An 18,419-nucleotide genomic window follows, 5' to 3' on the forward strand; every position below is an offset into this window, starting at 1 on the left:
CTCCTCTCCTCTCCTCTCCTCTCCTCTCCTCTCCTCTCCTCTCCTCTCCTCTCCTCTCCTCTCCTCTCCTCTCCTCTCCCCTCCTCTCCTCTCCTCTCTTCTCCTTTCCTTTTGTTTTCTTCTAAGGTAGTGTCACCTTGTAACTCTAGCTGGTTCAGAGCTAGGTATATAGACCAGACTGGCTTTAAACTCAAGGATCCATGTGCCTCTGTTCTTGAGTGATGGCTTTGAAAGTGTATGCCATCAGAAGCCTAGGACTTATGATCCTTAGGACCCAAACTATCCCACAGCCCTCCATACTGTTCTGCATACCGGGCACATTGTTCCAGCATGGGATGGGAGTGGGAAGAGTGTGCTGTGAAACCTTTCCATGTTGCAAAAGATGGTGGACAGAAGCCAGGTTCTTATGATTTCTACTTATGCCATATACAAGACTTTGTTTAACAAACTCTGAGTTTTCTCTTTTCATCTACACTTTGCCTATTTCATTCAAATGGACTTGACTCTCATACAGTTTGCCCATTATCTTGACTCTTATGACTCCTTTATCCAACATGCACTTCCCACCTTCTGAACATGTAGGAAAGGGTATAGAATGGAGAACTACACCCAAACCCTTCCCTAAGAAGGGGTAGTCAACCTCAGGGATATTTGTCTTATGTTTTTAATCACTCCTTCTTAGACTTTCTAATCCCATAAGTTTGGTCTGACACCTTCCCAAGGAATTGTGTATGTAATGCTTTCGCTTGCTTTACATGGCTTACAGACAGATCAGCACAGGTTCTCCCTGGAGTCTGACTTTAATCTCATCACTACCCCCCTGCTTTGGGGTTGCATTGATTCTGTTTTTTTCTTTCTGGTGATGGCAATAAGGAACACTTCCTGTTTGGAGTCACTTAACCTCTCACTCTCCAATCCAGGGAAGATTCATAAATTGGCAGTATTATTTCTGGAAGAAAATTTGGTCTTTAAACTAAATATCGTGGGTAAGCATGTGATGCCTGACCCTGCAATGAAGTTTTTGCATCCTTGCCCTGTTTCATAGATGAGGATCAGAGCAGCCTGACTGAGTTGGTTTTAGTGAAGAACTCTGTAAATGTTAAAGTACCTCCATGCTTTAATCTATTTGGATCTAGTATTAAATTAGACCCAGCTCTTTCAAAGTGCACTACAGAGCCAGCCACGCTTGTTGGACACCTTCTAGGTTTTCGTGGGAGTCTTTCTAGCTGCAAGTTCCTTGTTGGCAAGGGACTAAGCTAGCCTTGCACTTGGCATAGAGGAGAACTCTGAGATTGTGCTGAATGCCGGAGGTCTGGGAGCAGGTGGATTTTTAGAATTGCTGTGTTCTGAGACCACTCCAGATGGAAGTGCTTCTCCCATTGCTACCAAATCAGTCTCTCTTGGAGGCTGAGCTACAACTTGAGCTTTGTCTACAGACAAAAAGATCAGGCATTATTCATCTCATATTTGGCCTGTAGTATTTATCATAAATAATTGGTTTCTAAGGAAAGGCTGGCACAGGAAAAAGTATTCTCTGATAAACATGGCCTGTATAGTTACCATAGCCATGAAAATAATTACTGAACAGTATACCCAATGGCAAAACCTGACACCTCACACAACAGCCTGATGGTCCACTCATCCCTGATGAGTGTCAGCTAAGCTGGTACTTTCTTTACCTGCCCTGGCCATTTATCTATTCAACATCTTGCTCAGTGTAAAATCCATAGCTTCTCCTTGATGCAGCTTCTTTCTTAAGTTCAGGAGCTGCTGTCTTCCCTTTCCACCAGTTTGTGGTATAGTGATAAGATTTGTGTGGTTTGTCACATACACACTGCATCCCTTTTTTTTTTTTCAGCTTTTAGGAACTCCATTTTCCTTCCACCTTTTCCCCCTTTGCTCAGGTGTCTGCAGAGCAGCTCAGGACCACTCAGTGATGGACCCAACCCACTCAGTGTCCTGCGCTGTGGGATCTGCTGACCAGTCCTCAGTGGCTGGCTGCACACTCCAGTCTTCTTTGGGGAACTGCTGGATGGGCACAGAGGGTACCTGCACACCCTCAGACCAGTCAGCCACCTCAGGTTGAGAAGTGAACTCAGGAGGTGGTGTGGTCCATTCACCCTGAATGCAGCAACCTGCTCCTTCTCAATCTCCTCTGGGTTTCTATAGAAGTAAAGATCAACCTCCCATGGGTGCTCATGGAACATAGTACTCTGGATGCATAGCACTTCCCAGGCCAGCATCCACCACATCACACCCACTGAGTGAGCTCCCTTTTGTTCCACAGGATGGCATGGTCCACATAGCACAGAGGAGAACACTGCATCCTTGGTGACATAGAAAAGGGGGTAAAACAGAGGACAAAATAGAGAGGGTTGGGTGAGCCCTCAGGCTTGGGCCTATAGTCAGCCTGCTGCTGACCAGCTAGGTAACCTGGTAATTAATGTTCATTAGTTTCTGATTCTTAAATCTGTTATTCTCTAGAATGATATAATACATCCCATGATGGGGTTGTGGACAGCATAAATGAGTTAGGACATGTAAATATCTGCCCTAGACTCACAGCATAAGTGGCATGTTCATGAATTCTGTAACTGTCTGCTGTAACAATTCAGCTATTTATATCCCAAGACTTCAGAATGAGACCCAGGTACACTGAGGTTCCTCACAAGAGCAAGCAGTCACGGATGGCCAAGTCTTCAGGGACTCCTCAGAAGTACCGGCACGGAATCTAAGAGGGGCTATTCCCGAACTGTCCATAGATAGGTTTCTCCCTGCTCCTGGTGTCTCAGGTTCTACTCACACTGTTGTCCATCCCACCAAAGGACCAGAGACCGTTTTTGTGTCTGTGTGTTTTCCTCTCAGAGGAGAGTGAGAATATGCTTGCTTGTCTGGAAGCATGCCATTTACTGAGCTTGTATTCCTAGTTTGTGCAGAGATAGAAGAGGTCTAAGCTGGAAGGACAGCAAGGGAGAACTTTGGCTGGTGGACCAAAGTCAGTTCATTAATATTCAGGACATGATTTTAGCATTTTCTACACCTTGCTGAGTAATATTTTTGTGCAAAACAAGAAACTAATTCTATGTATTTCAGAGAATATCCCTTCTCTGAAAACAACAAATTGTTCTGATGTTCATGGACCATATAGTTACTCTAGACATGAACATTTTCTTAAAAGGAAAAATGATAATGAAGCAGAGTTATGGTAAAACACAAAGGCATTTAACCCAGCTGGTACTCAGTGTTGGCAGCTGGGGCTTTTCCTGAACTAATTACCGTAGTTGGGGAGATCTGGGGAGACCTGCATTGGAAAGTCTGGCGGTTCCTACTCTACATCCACCTGGCTATGTCTGCATTAAACTTGGAAGGACAGGCTCCCCTTGCTCCTCGGCCCTGGATGTAATTAGGATGTATGGGTGCCTACAGTGTGCTAGGCTGGGTTCAAAGAGCCATCTGTCTTACATCACTGTATCTTGACACATCTAAAATCTACTAGGCTGGGTTCTAGGAGCCATCTATGTTACGTCACTGTATTGTGCCACATCTAAAACCTAATCCACGTAGTAGTATTTTTATCCCGGTTTACAGAGGAGGGAACCAAAGCTCAGAAAGCTTACTAAATTTCTCAAGATCCCACAGTTGAGTATAAAGGCAATGAAAACTCAATTAGGTAGTCTATCTGGGAGAGTTTTCTCTTAACAACACCTCTCCACTGCTTAAGAATTCTGTATCCTAATGCAGAGTCTTTAGTAAAGCAGCTAAAACATCAGGCATAAACATAAATGTAGCATTTCTCTTAGAGCTTTCTAAAAGTTTTATTTATTAGTAGAATTCCATAAAAGTGACATTTCCTCAGCACAGGACCAAACTGCTACATGGCATCTCAATGTTTTCCATGAAGTGACCTGTGTTCTCCAGTGTAATACCCCATTTTGCATGTGGATGCTTTGAGGTGTAATTTTTGCACAGGGATCCATTAGGGATCTCTGCCAAATGGAAGTAGAGTCACAGCACAAACGTGGCAGATTAGCCACCCACATTGGGAATGGTGGGTGTATATGGCACTGCAGAGAGGTCTTGTGCTGGATAGGGCCTTTATACTCTTGCTGCCATCAGTGAGTGGGAGTAGGCCATCCCCAGAGAGCCATCCCTGCTTAGGCAGACCCTGAGGGATCGGGCAGCTTCAGTCTTCTGAAAGCATCCTCTGCCCCTGAAGTAGCATGTTCTTTCTTGAGCAGAGCCTCTCTATGGCACATCCCTTTTTCCATTCAGAACATTCAATTTCATCGTGACTGATATTTACTTAGTGTCAAGTGTTTTGCTTTGTTTTGTTTTGTTTAACTGCCTCTTGGTCACTAGAATTCTAGATGAATAAGCATTTACACTATCACATTAGGTAGAGAGACTCCCAAGTATCTAGAATATTTTAACTCCAGGCCAAAGCAGAGGCAAAGGTAATTTTGGAGATAAATGAACAGTTTTTTGTTTTGGCATGGTGGCTTTCAGGTGCAGTCAATTGGCCTTTTACCCCACCCATACCCCCAGAAGCTAGAGTCCCAAGGAAAACACCATAATGTGATGGTAAAACCTTTAGTCACGTGTTGCTTGTCATTTATCTCCAACAAAATCTTTCTAGCCCATGTCTTCCATGATGAAAGGAAAGCATTCTTCCCATGCTCTTCAGCACAGCCTTCAACTGTGCTCAGCTGCTTATGTTTTGTCCTCCCAAATTGCCCACAAAAGTTGTCCTTTGGAATTATTTTGCTTTTAGCATCAATTAACTACCATATCCTGTTGTTCCTGGAGCTAGCTCTGACTGCTGCCTGCAGCTGTACAAGGTGTGTCAACCCTCTTTGCATTCCCTTCCTTTCAGGTTGGAAAGCTTATTCAAGAAGCAGCTGGAAGAAGTAATTTGAAGAGAGTAACCCTGGAACTTGGAGGGAAAAGCCCTAATATCATTTTTGCAGATGCTGACTGTAAGTGGCCCACAGATCTCTCACATGTCCCAGAATGCTACCCTTCACCTTCCTCTTCTGTATGTCCACTCTTGACAGAATATCTAGAGTATTATCTTTGAAGTAAAGGGCATCACAGTACTCTGAGGAGAAAACCATTTAATATAGGAGAAAGAACACTAGCCAACCAGTGAACAGTTTACGGTCATTTCGATTCTCTGATGAATAATGGGTAGAGAAGATGAAGGTTCTAAGACTCTGGCACCTCAAATAGTCTCTGCCTAGATTCAAGAAATTCCCAAACCCTTCAATCACACCTTTTCTGCCTCACGCGTTTCAGGCAGCACTCTTCCTTGGTTCTAAATGGGAGACGTTAGGAGAGAGAAAGTGGACTGGTTGAACCGTGTCCCACCTTGGGCTTTGCTGAGTTTACCTTTAGCTTCCTTGTCAAAACTAGAGATCTTGGGGTTAGAGGGATAGCATGTGCTGCTCTTCAGTGGACCTGAGTTCTGTTCCTAGCATCTGTGTCAGGTAGCTCACAATTTCTGTAGCTCAAGCTTCAGTTTACCTGCGTGCAGACAGAAAGAACCACACATACGTTAAAAATTAAAAAAATAAGTCTCAAAAAAGTTAGAAATCTTGCACCTCTTCTTCTTGAGGAGTAGGCAATCTTCTGTCACTCTAGTGATTCAGTCAGTTACCTAGCAACCAGCACACAGATTGATCAGTATTATCCTGAACTGTAAGACATCAGAAAGGAGGGGAAAAGAATTATCACACTGCTGTCGAATAAACCACATAGAGCAGAGATATAGTATCTGCAAAGAATCACTGCTGTCATAGTTTAATCACCAAAAATGTACAAGATCCAGTTGACAACGAGTCCTAAGTGGGCAGCTCACTGGCCAAATGTTTAGAATATATGTTTACTTTTCCAATCATTATCCTAAGCTTAAAAGACTACATTAAAACTTTGATTTCTGATTTTTCTTAAAACTGGAAAGGTTTGGTAAGCTCTTACATTCGTGCATGCTAACAGTCTACTCTGATGGCTTCTGTTCATTTCTATTGCATTTCTGTATCATCTGGAAGATTGAGTTATCATCCTGGGTCTTTTATATGGTGAAATTTAAATTTCCTGTTATGAGTGATGAGGGCTGGTCCTCTGTTTGCAGAAACAAGAACAAGGTTCAATGACAGGAGGTTTTTCAAGTTCACATAGCAAGTATTGTCTGATTTGAACACAGCTAAATTATGATCTCAGTCCAGAGCTACTCACTGGCATAGGCTAGGATGAGCAGGGCATCGCATCTGGGCCTTTGGAGCAGAGAGGAAGGTGGTTCCCTAGGCAGGCCACTGGCAAGGCTGCCTGAGGACACGGATGCTTCCTCTTGTAGTGGACTACGCTGTGGAGCAGGCTCACCAGGGCGTGTTCTTCAACCAAGGCCAGTGCTGCACTGCAGGCTCTCGCATCTTTGTGGAAGAATCCATCTATGAGGAATTTGTGAAAAGAAGTGTGGAAAGGGCCAAGAGGCGCATTGTGGGGAGCCCCTTTGATCCCACTACTGAGCAGGGTCCTCAGGTAAGAAACCAAAGGACTACCCTTGTATAATTTAATCTGGGCTGGCTAGCACACTGTGCGCTAATAGGACCCAGGGAAACAGCCTCCACTTTCAGCCACCCCCTTATTTCTATACCTTATCTTCATAGTTGAAAATGGAGGTACTGGGGCATTGCCTTTCTTTACATTATTAAATATGACCTCCAGAGAACTATGGAATCAGATTTACATAAGATGTATTTTAAACTGGGGGGGGTGTGTGTGATTAAACAGGAAGATCTCTTGGCATAGCAGGGTGGATCTTAATAATGTAGTCCTACCCCGGCCTTCTAGTCGCTTATCAGATGCTCTGGTTCTCTCTACTACCTTTCAGTAGTCTGTAACAGGCAGACATGGAAAGCTGGCTGACTTTCTCTTACTTTGACTGTGTTGTACCCATAAGGCAGTGGAGACATCACAAATGTACCTCCTGAGCAGCCAGGATGCACATTTGAGCACCTTGGGCTATCTATAACCACCATCAGGAGAGGTTCCCAAACCTGTGGTTTTAATCTAGTCCGGGTCAGAATTTGCAGGGGTTTGTCTGAACCGGCTCTCATCTGGGTCACTAAACATTGGTTTTCTAGCAAAGGAAACCACTTCTCAGTTTGGGGACCTCTGGTGAGAAGATTGATGTTCTAGCTAAGAAAGCCTGACTGAATATAGTTTCTTACGTCATTCACCATAATGACTGAATGAGAATTTCGGTGTTGACTTCTTTTTCAACCAGGAATCTTGCCCTTAGGAAGTTTAATTCACTTCTCTAAAGGCAAAGCAGGAATTCCTCTAAAGATAAACCCAATAGTATCTTAAGGTGGTGCTGACAGAGGCTCTGTGCAATTTATTCTTTTTATCTTTTTAGGGCTAGTATATGGCTTGCTTAATTATTCATCTGGATAGATGTTTCCTTTGTGAGAATATATAAAGACGTATAAGTATTCTTTAGAGACACTGTGAATAATCATTAAGCCAGGCCTCTAGCATTCTGATAAATTTTAAAAGTCTTGACCTGGTATTTCAGGTTAGGCAGTCATCAGAGTTCTTTGTATTCCTCCTCTGTAAAGTGCAACCATATAAAATTTCCACTTTTTCATTTATCGAAATTTAGTAGGTAGTATCAATTTCATGTGATTTGATTAGATACAGTGACATTTGAGGAAGGAAGTCACACAAAAGGGTTCATGAGAATGTGTATTTATTTCCCCTGTAGATTGATAAGAAACAATACAACAAAATCCTGGAGCTCATCCAGAGTGGTGTGGCCGAGGGTGCCAAGCTGGAGTGTGGAGGCAAAGGACTGGGAAGGAAGGGCTTCTTCATTGAGCCCACCGTGTTCTCTAATGTTACTGATGACATGCGGATTGCCAAGGAGGAGGTATCCCTGACATTCTTAGGACGCCCACACCTTCCCTGGGTCCAGAGCATTTGAATAGTAATCACATTCTAATACTTCCCGTCTTTACATACACTATTTGTTGCAGATCTTTGGTCCTGTTCAGGAAATTCTGAGGTTTAAGACTATGGATGAAGTCATAGAAAGAGCCAATAACTCAGACTTTGGACTTGTAGCAGCTGTCTTCACTAATGACATCAACAAGGCTCTCATGGTGTCCTCTGCAATGCAGGCTGGGACGGTTTGGTAAGACTTATATCCACTGGTAATGTATGGAGGCCTGTGTTAGTTCTCACTTCAGTATAGTCACTAAATACTAACTTTATTTCAAAGAGAGAGGAGGCAGTTAGTCTAGTGAGCATGGTCAGACTCTCGCAGGGCCTTTCTTGGCCATGTTACCTCATGGCAGATGGTAGTGGAAGAAGAGGTCACATGGCCAGACAGAAACCAGAGAGCAAGATTCAGGGGTGGGGCTTGCTCTTAGAGCAGCTTGCTCTTGAAGGAACTCCCTAAATCCCTTGCTTCTAGGGTAGCTCCCCCAGGGACTAAGGAGCCCCTACCAGGTTCCACCTTTAACAGTTCCACCTTCCTCCAGCATCACTACCCTGGGGATCAAGCTGTCAACATATGAGCCCTTGAGGGACAAACAATATGAAAACTGTGGTAGGGGGTTACAATTTTCAGGGGCCAGGGTAACAGATAAGAGTCCTCTGCAAAGATGGTGAAAATAGACAACAGCCAGACCTCAATATGAGAAAGTTCTCATTAACAAGGCCAGAAAAATCAAATATGAATTTAAAGTTTCTCAAAGAAATACAGCAGTTGGATTGTTTCTGTGAAGTGAGATTCATAGTAACAGTGCCATTTTCTTCTTTTAGGATCAACTGTTACAATGCCTTAAATGCTCAGAGCCCCTTCGGGGGGTTCAAGATGTCTGGAAATGGGAGAGAAATGTAAGTGTCAGAGATTCTGGTGTCTACATAGATGAGTTGTGTCAGCACAGAGGATGCCGACAGAACAATTTATGTCACCTCCAGGCCTCCATTCACAAGCTTTGTTGATGCTGTTAAGACAGGGTCTCATTCTGCCAATTATAAATAGCTGGAACTTTGTTGTATCAGATGACCTCAAACTTAAAGTAATCCTCCTGCCTCTGCCTCCTGAGTGCTGAGATTACAGGTGTGAGCTACCATACCAAGCTTAATCTACTATTTTACTGAGCATAAACTCACATAAGCTGAGTATCACTTGGTATTGAAATGAGCAGCTCTCTCATACTCCCAGTGGACAGAGACAATAGATCCATGATTCAGCTTTGTCTTGTGAGGATAGAGGAAACACCCCATGCTGTCTGCTGAGGGCAGAAAAGACCCCACTCCCAGGAACATGCACTCTTGCAGTTTTCAGGGCTGGCACTCAGCAGCTGCCACGCCAGGGCCCAGCTCCTGCTGAAGGAAAATTTCACTGTGCCGTTACAGCTTTGGAAACCTCGAGTTGGTGCTGTAAAGCATGAGGCTTTACGTAAAGCCTGGACAGCTTGTTCACATTCATCCTCCAGAACAAGCTCCACAGCTTGCCAGACTCCCATGACTCCTGTACCTACAAGGGGTTAACTCTTGGTTGCCAGTCCTTTTGTGCCCATCCAAGTCATTTGTTTGTACCACCTCCTCAGCCCCTATAGATCCTCTAAAGTCTGGACTGCGGAATTAGGACATGAATCTGGGGAGGGGGTTGCTGATATAAACTGAAACACATCTCAGGATCTTCCAGAGAAATTGCCTGGAAACTGAGGAGATACTGGAGTTTTGAGGGCTAAGATGCCTAGCATAGTTGCCTTGGCAGAGCCCAGTGGGGAAGATGAATAGAAGAGTTCTGTATTGACAGTAGTAGGTGTCACCTTATCCACTTGGGCCACTACAACACAACCTTCTTCTGGCAGTATAAACAGTAGGAGCTTACTGCTCATGGTTCTGGGAAGTGTGTCCAAGAGCAAGGTGCTGGTGGATTTGGTGTGGGAAGGGCTCATTTCTCACAGATGGCACTTAGCGTGTCTTCATGGCGTTCAGAGGAGAGGAAGTGTGCTGGAGCCTCCTAGCAGGGCTCTGATCCCATTTGTTAGGGTGGAGCCCTCATGACTTAATCAGTTCCCAATGGCCTGGCCCACTTGTTAATACTGTCACATCATGCAGTAGGTTCCAACCTATGCACATTTTGGGGTAACACAAATAGCTGGATCTCATCAGCTGCCCTCAGCTAAGTAGCTGCTGTTTATCTGGCTTTGTGCTAACTACTTTCTTCGCATTATCCTATTTGAGTTTTTGCAGTGATGGAGATGTACTTCCCTTAACATGCAGATGACCCAGCTAAAGAGCTCAGGAGTAGAGTGCTCAAAACTTATCCCATCTCACAGCTGGGATGTCAGGTCTGACATTCAAGTCTAAGTCTCAGTGGTTTCAGATAGATAATGTCTTGGGTTTTGTTGTTGTTGTTTTGTTTTGTTGTTGTTGTTGTTCTAGACAGGGTTTCTCTGTATAGCCCTGGCTGTCCTGGAACTCACTCTGTAGACCAGGCTGGCCTCAAACTCAGAAATCCACCCGTCTCTGCCTCCCAAGTTCTGGGATTAAAGGCGTGTGCCACCACCGCCCATCTTAGATAATGTCTTATGACAATCAGCCATGGAAGCTTAGAGGCCAAGAACAGGGATTCTTCTGGAACAGACTTCAGAACTAACACAGTTGTCCTGAGATGCCGATGATCTGTAGAAACAGGGCCAAAGCAGAAGTGAACGAGACAATAGACTCAGTGCAGACTTCAATGTAAATTGATTGGTTCTGAGTAACATTCATTGAATGAGTAGTGGCCAGGGGCTCCCTTATCTGACACCGTCATTTAAAGTCCAGCTGTCTCTCCATTTGAAAGCAGTGGCTCTATTTTCTGAATCCTGTGGCTCACAAGAAGAACACTATCCATCCCTTTCCTTCTGCCATTACTGAATGACTTTCTAAAAGCAAAGGGTTGCTTCACAATCTGCTAACCAGTAGTGAGCGTGCACAGCAAAGCTCTTGGCTTGCTCTGTGGGGACTGCAGCCCACTAAGGGCTCTTAGACTGCTGTTGGATAAATGAAATGTACAACACTGCAGGGATCAGAGGGGCCTCAGGAAAGATGCTGAAGTGGAGGAGAAGCTCAGAATGAGGGAGATTGCTGTGAAGGTCTAGGCAGTGTTCCCCATGGTCTTGTATAGGGCTTTGCATTAGTCTTTTAAGGAAGTGAGAAGCTGAGCAGATAGAGAATATTCTTTGGAGTTTGGAGGACAAAGCAAGGTAGTAGAGGGGGAGCATGAGCAGAAGCACTCTGGTGAAGGTGGGGATACTGTCTGTGGGATGTGCAGAGACCCTATTAAACATGAAGAGGGGATCCACAGGCTTCACATACTGCAGCTGGCATCTTCTAGCCTCTCAGTATTGAACTGTCTGGGTGGAACAGCTCTGAGGCTAAGAGTAGTTTGTAAAGTCATGTTGCTTAGATGCAAATCTTGGCACTTATGCTTCCTACCTCTGTAACTTTCAGTCTTCCTAAGCCTTGATGTCCTTCTCTACATGTGAAATATGAGAATGGTTATAGAATCTGCTTAGGAGTGTTCCTTTGTGGGTATGTGAAGATTAAGTAGATATATGTGTAGTGGCCATGCTGGAAAGCCTTCAGAGAGAAGCTGCCAGTGATGATCAGAGAGGGGGCTCCTGGGAGGGCGCTCTTCTTACATTCCTTAAGGGACATGTTACTTCCAAAGTGTAGCAGTGTTCCTTCCTCTAGCCAGTGGCACCAGCTCTTCTACCCTCCTGTGCATCTGGCCTTGCTCTCCACACTTGTCTTCCAGCTAGAACTGTAACCCACCTGGATTCTTGTTCTCACAGGAGCCTGTCTGCTGTTCACTGCCTAAAGCCTTCCTGCACACAGAATCTCTTCTTGGCCCTAACTCCCTGCCCCCACTCCTGAGGCTGCATTCCACTTGCTCTCTCATTTCCTGCCTCTGTGGCTGTCCTCCCCAATCTTTCTGAAGTTTCGGGACAGTCACTGGTCCTAGGAACACTTTCCTCATTCAGTGTTTTGCTACAGATCATTAACATGGTGAATCACCAGTATAAAATAAACTTGTAATGACTGGCCTGTGGCTAATGGAGTCCAGTCCCATGCTACCCCATCCCTCATCAGAAGCAGGCCCTGACAGGATTCAGACTTTTGATGATATGGGAGTCTTACCTCTTCCCAGAAGAAATGGCCCTTTGCTAGAAAGTTGTTTGAGGACACAGTTTGGCTCTGTCAAACCATATATAACAATGGTCAAGAAAACCTGAAAGGCAGCTTCTCTCTACATAGAGACATGTTGGTGACATGGCCTTCCCCCCGCAGTTACAAAATAATGTTGGCTGGTGCTCTTTGATGAGACTGGCTGCATTTTAACTGAGTCAAGGTTTCTCTCCCTTATTTGTGAGCCCTTTTTCCTCAGAAGATTTTGAATCCTGAGTATGTAGGTAAGCTAAATAGACATGCAACCCAAACATTTCCTGATAATCAAAAGTAAATTTCTTATAAAGTAATTGTTTGATTTATATTTATACTATTTGTTAAAAATTAATGAAACTTTGCATATTAATGAAACTGGCATGCTCGTTTATTTTTATATAAAGAACTAAATTTGCTGTGCCCCTACTGGCCACAGTTTAGGAAGCTGCAATGTAAATAACATAGTTCTCGGACTCCACTTGCTCCCAAAACATGTTTTCTCTGTTTTAATGAGAACTGGACATACTTTAAATAAAAGACCCTGCTCCACCTTCCTCTAGTTCGATAGGCTCCAGAAAACCACTTATCCTTCTCTTTGGGAAGGATTCTTTGCTTCACATCCCAGAGTCTCTAGGTCCACACCCACGTGGTACAGAGAAGGATCCCTTCCAGAAACAAGCTGTAAGGAAGGCTGACTACATAGCCTCAGTTTCTCCCTGGAGCTGCAAGGGATCTGCCCGATACAGGTTATCTGATGCCCCCCCATCCTGACCCCTTGTGCCCAGGTCAGAGGCTAGAGGAGTGCTCGTCAGTGCTGCTGGCCCAAAAGCTTCCATCCATTGTCTGTCCTTCTGCTCCTGCCTCATTTCAGTCTCTGCATGAAAGGTGAGGAAACACAAGCTACTAAGTCGCACTGAACCAAAGGGATGGAGAGAGAGCTGTGGACAGTGGTAACATCTCAAACTGCAAGAATTAGGACTGCAAGAGTGAGAATGGTGTTGAGATGCTATGCAGCCAAGCTCAAGTAATGCGCATGTGCACACACCCACACACCCACACACACACACACACACGAGTGCACACACACACACATGCACACGCATACACATAGCATGCGTGTGATCAGAAGGCATCTGTGGTCTGAAGGGTTGGGATTGTGAAATATGTTCATCTTAGGACCCACTCTCAGAGACTAGTTGAGTAGATCTGGGCTAGAGCCCAGGATCTTCATGTTCTAATAAGCTTCTGGAATGATTCTGGTGCATCTGCTGTGGGGGCCTCATTCAGAAAACTGTGGCACCAGGCTCAATAGAAGCACAAGGAAGTACACACTAAACAGAAATCCAAGGATTCCTAAGATGGTTTGCTGGCCACTAAATTCTAACATTTTCTCCTTATCTCTGGGTGTGCCGAGTTTCTTCAGCTCAGTGACTAACCTAGTCTGCTGAGAAACAGACCTGGAGCTTCTCGAGGTCTCTTGTGCTCTAGGTCTCTGGCAGCTTGCAGTGATGACAGTGGGCACACCAGTGGAGGTGCTCAAGGAAGACATGGCTCTCGGGCAGTGAGGTTCTTCCTTGTTAACTCTGCATTTAGAAATGCCACAGACTCTAACTGTAGTGAAAAGATGTGAGAGAAAGACCCTAGATTGATGTGAAGTTGCCGAAGAATCTAACCTTCAAATAGTTTCGAGTCCCTTGAACAGTCTTCTCAAAGGGTGCACAGGATGACCGGCTCTGCCCTTCTTCACCCCTTCGCAGACCTACAGAAACGGACGCCTTGGTGTGAGGAGGGCCAAAACCCCACAGTGTAGTCATGTTCCTTGGGTGATAACTATACATGTATGCTGGGGCTCAGGAGCTGCCACAAGGGATGGGACTGGGCACCAAGAGGAGAGGGATAGCCCCATGAGGCCAGCCCTTCAGCCAGCTATTAGAAGAGCCATTGTTTCCCTGTCCATTGACTTCAGTATTCTGTTTCTTTCCCCATGGTGCCCATTACACCACTCTGAGGCCTCTCGCCAGCTCTCTTTGATACCCTGGGCACATAGCAGCCCATTGACTGTAGGTTTAAGGTACCCCCTTTGCCTCCAAGCAGTCTGTGTATGTATCCCTGCCAGAGACTAGGCAAGGACCCTCCAACTACTAAGGCTACCCATGGCTTCACACATACAAGCATGATAGGAGCCAATGGGCCAATTAATTCTAGACAGGCTATCAGCACGGGATGGGGACATCAGAAGTCTTCAGAGGCTACAGCAGGTTTCTGCAGAGTGGCACACTTAGTCCTGAAGGACCAGCACTCCCAGAAGGTGGAAATGTGGCCCAGGTATTGGCAGACCTTGGGTCTGGCTTTTTAATGCCATGGTGCTCAGCTGTGGGCCGTCCTGCCCAGGCCTGACTCTCAGGATACCAAGGAATCTCTTCCTTTCTACAGTGTGCTCTGAAAACAAGGGAGCCTTTTAAGGCCATTTGCCCAGGGCAGCTCTCTGCTCTGAAGAGGGTGTTCTGTTTGTCCACTAGGAGTCTGTGCTTAGAGCCCCATGACCTTCTGCTCATAAGCTGACTGTTTCATCCTCTCAAGGGTGCCACCACAGCTCAGGCACAATCCCCTGGGACATTAATGTCTGAATCTGCTCATTGTTTATTTCAGGGGTGAGTTTGGCTTACGGGAGTATTCAGAAGTAAAGACGGTGACAGTGAAGATCCCGCAGAAGAACTCCTAAGAGGCCCAGGCTGAAGGTGAAGGCACTGCTGACTCCCTGCTTTCTCTAGAGCCCAGCTCTGAGCAGTACAGAGTTGAGCCCAGACCTTCTCCTAAATATTGATGACATAGCAGGCAGACCACAGCACCTTCGACCCAGACCAGTGTGGCAGGGTTTAGAGACACTCTGGAAGGAGTCACCCTCATGATACTGAATACTGGGGGCATGGCAGAGGTGGGGGAGCACTTGGTAGAGCCAGTGTTGCTGTGAGGAGCATGATGGAGTTGGGGAGCTGCAGTGACTGTTGCCTTTGTCACTGAGAGCTTTCCTAGAGGAAAGGTTGTCTTGGCACTGTCTTCATTTTCCTCCTTCCAGTTCCTGCCCACTCCTCACTCCTCCCTCTTCCAGGGAGACCTCAGCTGAGCTCATTTAGGGCAGATGTTTGGGCCGGGAACAATTTTCCAAGGTTTTGCAGCCAAATTACCATTTCATGTTATCCATTTCTTCAAAGCAAAACATGAACTGGTTTTAGTTAGAGCCAGGGCAGACTCAAAATGCCAGGAGCTGGTACACTGCAGATGTTGTAAGTGGTAGGGATATAGTATAGTCCTTTCATGACTTCCATAAATAACACAGCAAAAAGAAGATGTAGACGAGGAAGTCAGAGGTCGTCTTGTGTAGTTCGTAGCTTCTGAGCTTGCTGCAGCTTGGGGGGGGGGGGGCCCGAGTGCAAATCAGTGATTCTCAACCCATGGGTCATGACCCACAATTAGGGGGAGGTATCAAATACCCTTTCATAGGGGTCACCTAAGACCATTGGAAAACACAGATATTTACGTTGAGATTCATAAGAGTAGCAAATTACTAGTTATGAACTATTACTAGTATTTGTTACTAGTTATGAACTAGTAACAAAAATACTTTTATGGTTAGGGGTCACTACAATGATGTTAAAGAATCTCTATAAGGGACTGTATTAAAGGGTCACAGCATTAGGAAGGTTGAGAGGGGCTGCTGTAGACAGTGGTGGGGGTCACAGGTTAGCCATGTAGCTTACAGCTCCTGAAATTACTGTGTGGTTTAGTGAGACAGTCTGAGTTAGTCTCTCTCTCTCTCTCTCTCTCTCTCTCTCTCTCTCTCCCTCCCTCCCTCCCTCCCTCCCCCTCCCCCCCCCTCTCCCGCGTGTGTGTGTGTGTGTGTGTGTGTGTGTGTGTGTGTGTGTAATTCTTGATTATTCCAGAATAAAGCAAGGACCACAGCCCTTGTTTTCATTGATGAGTGAGATATTTTCCAAAGTTCATCTCAGGACCAATTAAAACAGCCCAGGTAAACCCGGGAAGCTGGTGATGGCAGAAACCTTGCAAAACTGTTTCCACGGCTAGCTGACCAGTCTTGAGAATCGAGTTAGTGCTGGAGTCAGGACCACAGCCTCTTCTACACCCTTGTTCCTACTGTGCCAGCACCTGCTGTTTCAGTGCTATGGCTATCCTGGCCTACTGTGCCTACATCACTTGCCTGAAATCTGCTGTCAATATGTTTGAAAAGTGTGGGCCAGCCTGATGATTCCCTTCTCTATTTGCAGAGAACACCAGTGTGCAAGACTGCCACGCTTCACCAGGACTCCTCTGTCGTGCCCCGTGGCCCGCCCATCCACTAGCACTCCTCCGTCATGCCCTGTGGCACGTCCATTCACCACTCTTGCCTCACAACACGTGAGCTTCAGCCTACAGAAGCGGAGCTGAGAAGCAAGCCTGACTCTTCCTTCCAGCCCCACCCTTCCCTCTGCCTTCCAGCGAACCCCATTTGGTGTGGGCAGCACTGGCTTCCTTCCCTTCTCTGGCTGCCAAACTGAAGCCAGTCTCTAACCTGGGTGAATACCATTTATTTAAAAAATGCCAAACATAGCCTAGGTGTAGAATTATGGTCATGTATCTATCGCCTTCTCTATTTAATGGTTTTCTGCTTTCTAACCAAACCAGTTTTCAGTTTTCTATTTATAACCTGCCTGTCCATGTTTTCAAGCAAGCTCTCCATACTGTTACTGACAAATGAGGACAATGCACTCAGCAGACAGAGCCCTGGCATGGGCTTTGAGTCCTTCCAACAGGCCCTGCTCTTCCTACAGTGCACCCATGTGAACACATGACTAACCAGCTAGCTCCCTTCCACCCACAGTATAGAATGTGAAAATGAAGATTTATGACTTTTAATTTACTTCAAAAGAAACCTCGTGCTAGCAATAAAGCATTTATATTGTGTACACCTTGGGACTGTTTGTGTTTGTGAGTCTGTCCCAGTGGGCCCTTTTTTTTTTTTTTGTCTTCTTAGCTGGGATTTTTGGCGGAGTGTATTCTTATGAGACTGAGCAGAAGTCTGAGAGGGTATTTTATAGAATACATTAAAGTTAAACAAACAAACTTGTGCTCTGACACTACTTAAAACTCGTGTGTTTACAGTTTTCTGTGACACATAAAATACAGGCATATGTGGAACTTCGGATTTCAGGAAGAAACCTCAAAGGAATCTGTTACATGGACTCACAAGCCCTGAGCATCAGGGTCCCTGCTGTGGGCGTTTCCCAGTAGCTTCACTCACTTACCAGAGGGGAAGTAAACTGAAAGGCTGATGAGATATGTCTGCAGCTGCACACGGGACTGCACTGTTGGCTAGAGCTTACTGATACTCTATGCTCAGAGCCCAACTTTTACTTATAAATGGCTTGAAATTTTTATTTCCTTTGGTGTGTGTGTGTGTGTGTGTGTGTGTGTGTGTGTGTGTGTGTTTGTGTGTGTTGTACTGAATGAATGAGGTTAGTGTAAGAGAGTAGTCCCGATGAAAGCAAAATCCTACAGAGATAGAGGTGAGACCAAACTTTGTAAGACTAATAGATGGGTTGACCAGGCAGGTCCAACATGATGGCAGCAGGCCCAGCCAGAGGCTCTGGAAGAGGGTTTCCTATAGACAGCAGTAGAGATCAGAGAAAGAGACAGTCTGATACAAGACTAGTGTGGGTCATGAGGATGGAAAGGAAGGAAAGTAAAGAAGCCACCAGCACTTGAATGAATCTGAAACAAGGTAATTGCTGTTTCAGAGTCACATCAAAAAAGAGAGAGAGATGGACACTGCCCCAGAAACTGTAACAGATCAAAGCTGTGGGGTGAGATCTTGACTCTGGCTTTGAACATGAACATTTCAGTTGATCCAGAGATAAAACAGACAGAACTTATGGGCAGGTATTGGAGAGAAGGGATTAGAATTTGCTTGGGTGACTCTCTATAGCCTAAACTTGGAAGGACTGACACCAGGTATACACAGCATGAAACAAAGGCCAGGGAGGAAGCACTCGGTGCAATAGGCAGAGGCTGTGGTCAGAAAAGCAGCACATGAGGATAGCCTTCTCACCTCACTCTATGATTCTTTCCCTTCCTCAGATGTTCGCTGTGTAAGACACTGACAAAGGCGATGGGCATACAGGCTAGTTGTAGCC

The 18,419-nt window shown here is 45.4% G+C and overlaps 1 protein-coding gene across 1 annotated transcript in view; it reads left to right on the forward strand.

Moving 5' to 3' along the window:
- Aldh1a2 (aldehyde dehydrogenase 1 family member A2) overlaps nucleotides 1-17,199 on the forward strand; it is a 76,709-nt gene extending 59,510 nt beyond the window's left edge. The window contains exons 8-14 of the mRNA XM_028771378.1: nucleotides 4,874-4,976; nucleotides 6,353-6,537; nucleotides 7,766-7,930; nucleotides 8,037-8,194; nucleotides 8,827-8,901; nucleotides 14,881-14,969; nucleotides 16,515-17,199. Coding sequence (XP_028627211.1) covers nucleotides 4,874-4,976; nucleotides 6,353-6,537; nucleotides 7,766-7,930; nucleotides 8,037-8,194; nucleotides 8,827-8,901; nucleotides 14,881-14,953 — 759 coding nt within the window. The 3' untranslated portion in view covers nucleotides 14,954-14,969; nucleotides 16,515-17,199. The remainder of the gene's footprint in view (nucleotides 1-4,873; nucleotides 4,977-6,352; nucleotides 6,538-7,765; nucleotides 7,931-8,036; nucleotides 8,195-8,826; nucleotides 8,902-14,880; nucleotides 14,970-16,514) is intronic.
- Nucleotides 17,200-18,419: the final 1,220 nt, after the last annotated feature.

This window comes from Grammomys surdaster, unplaced genomic scaffold (assembly GCF_004785775.1).
Source record: "Grammomys surdaster isolate TR1022 unplaced genomic scaffold, NIH_TR_1.0 206, whole genome shotgun sequence".
Lineage (NCBI taxonomy): Eukaryota > Metazoa > Chordata > Mammalia > Rodentia > Muridae > Grammomys > Grammomys surdaster.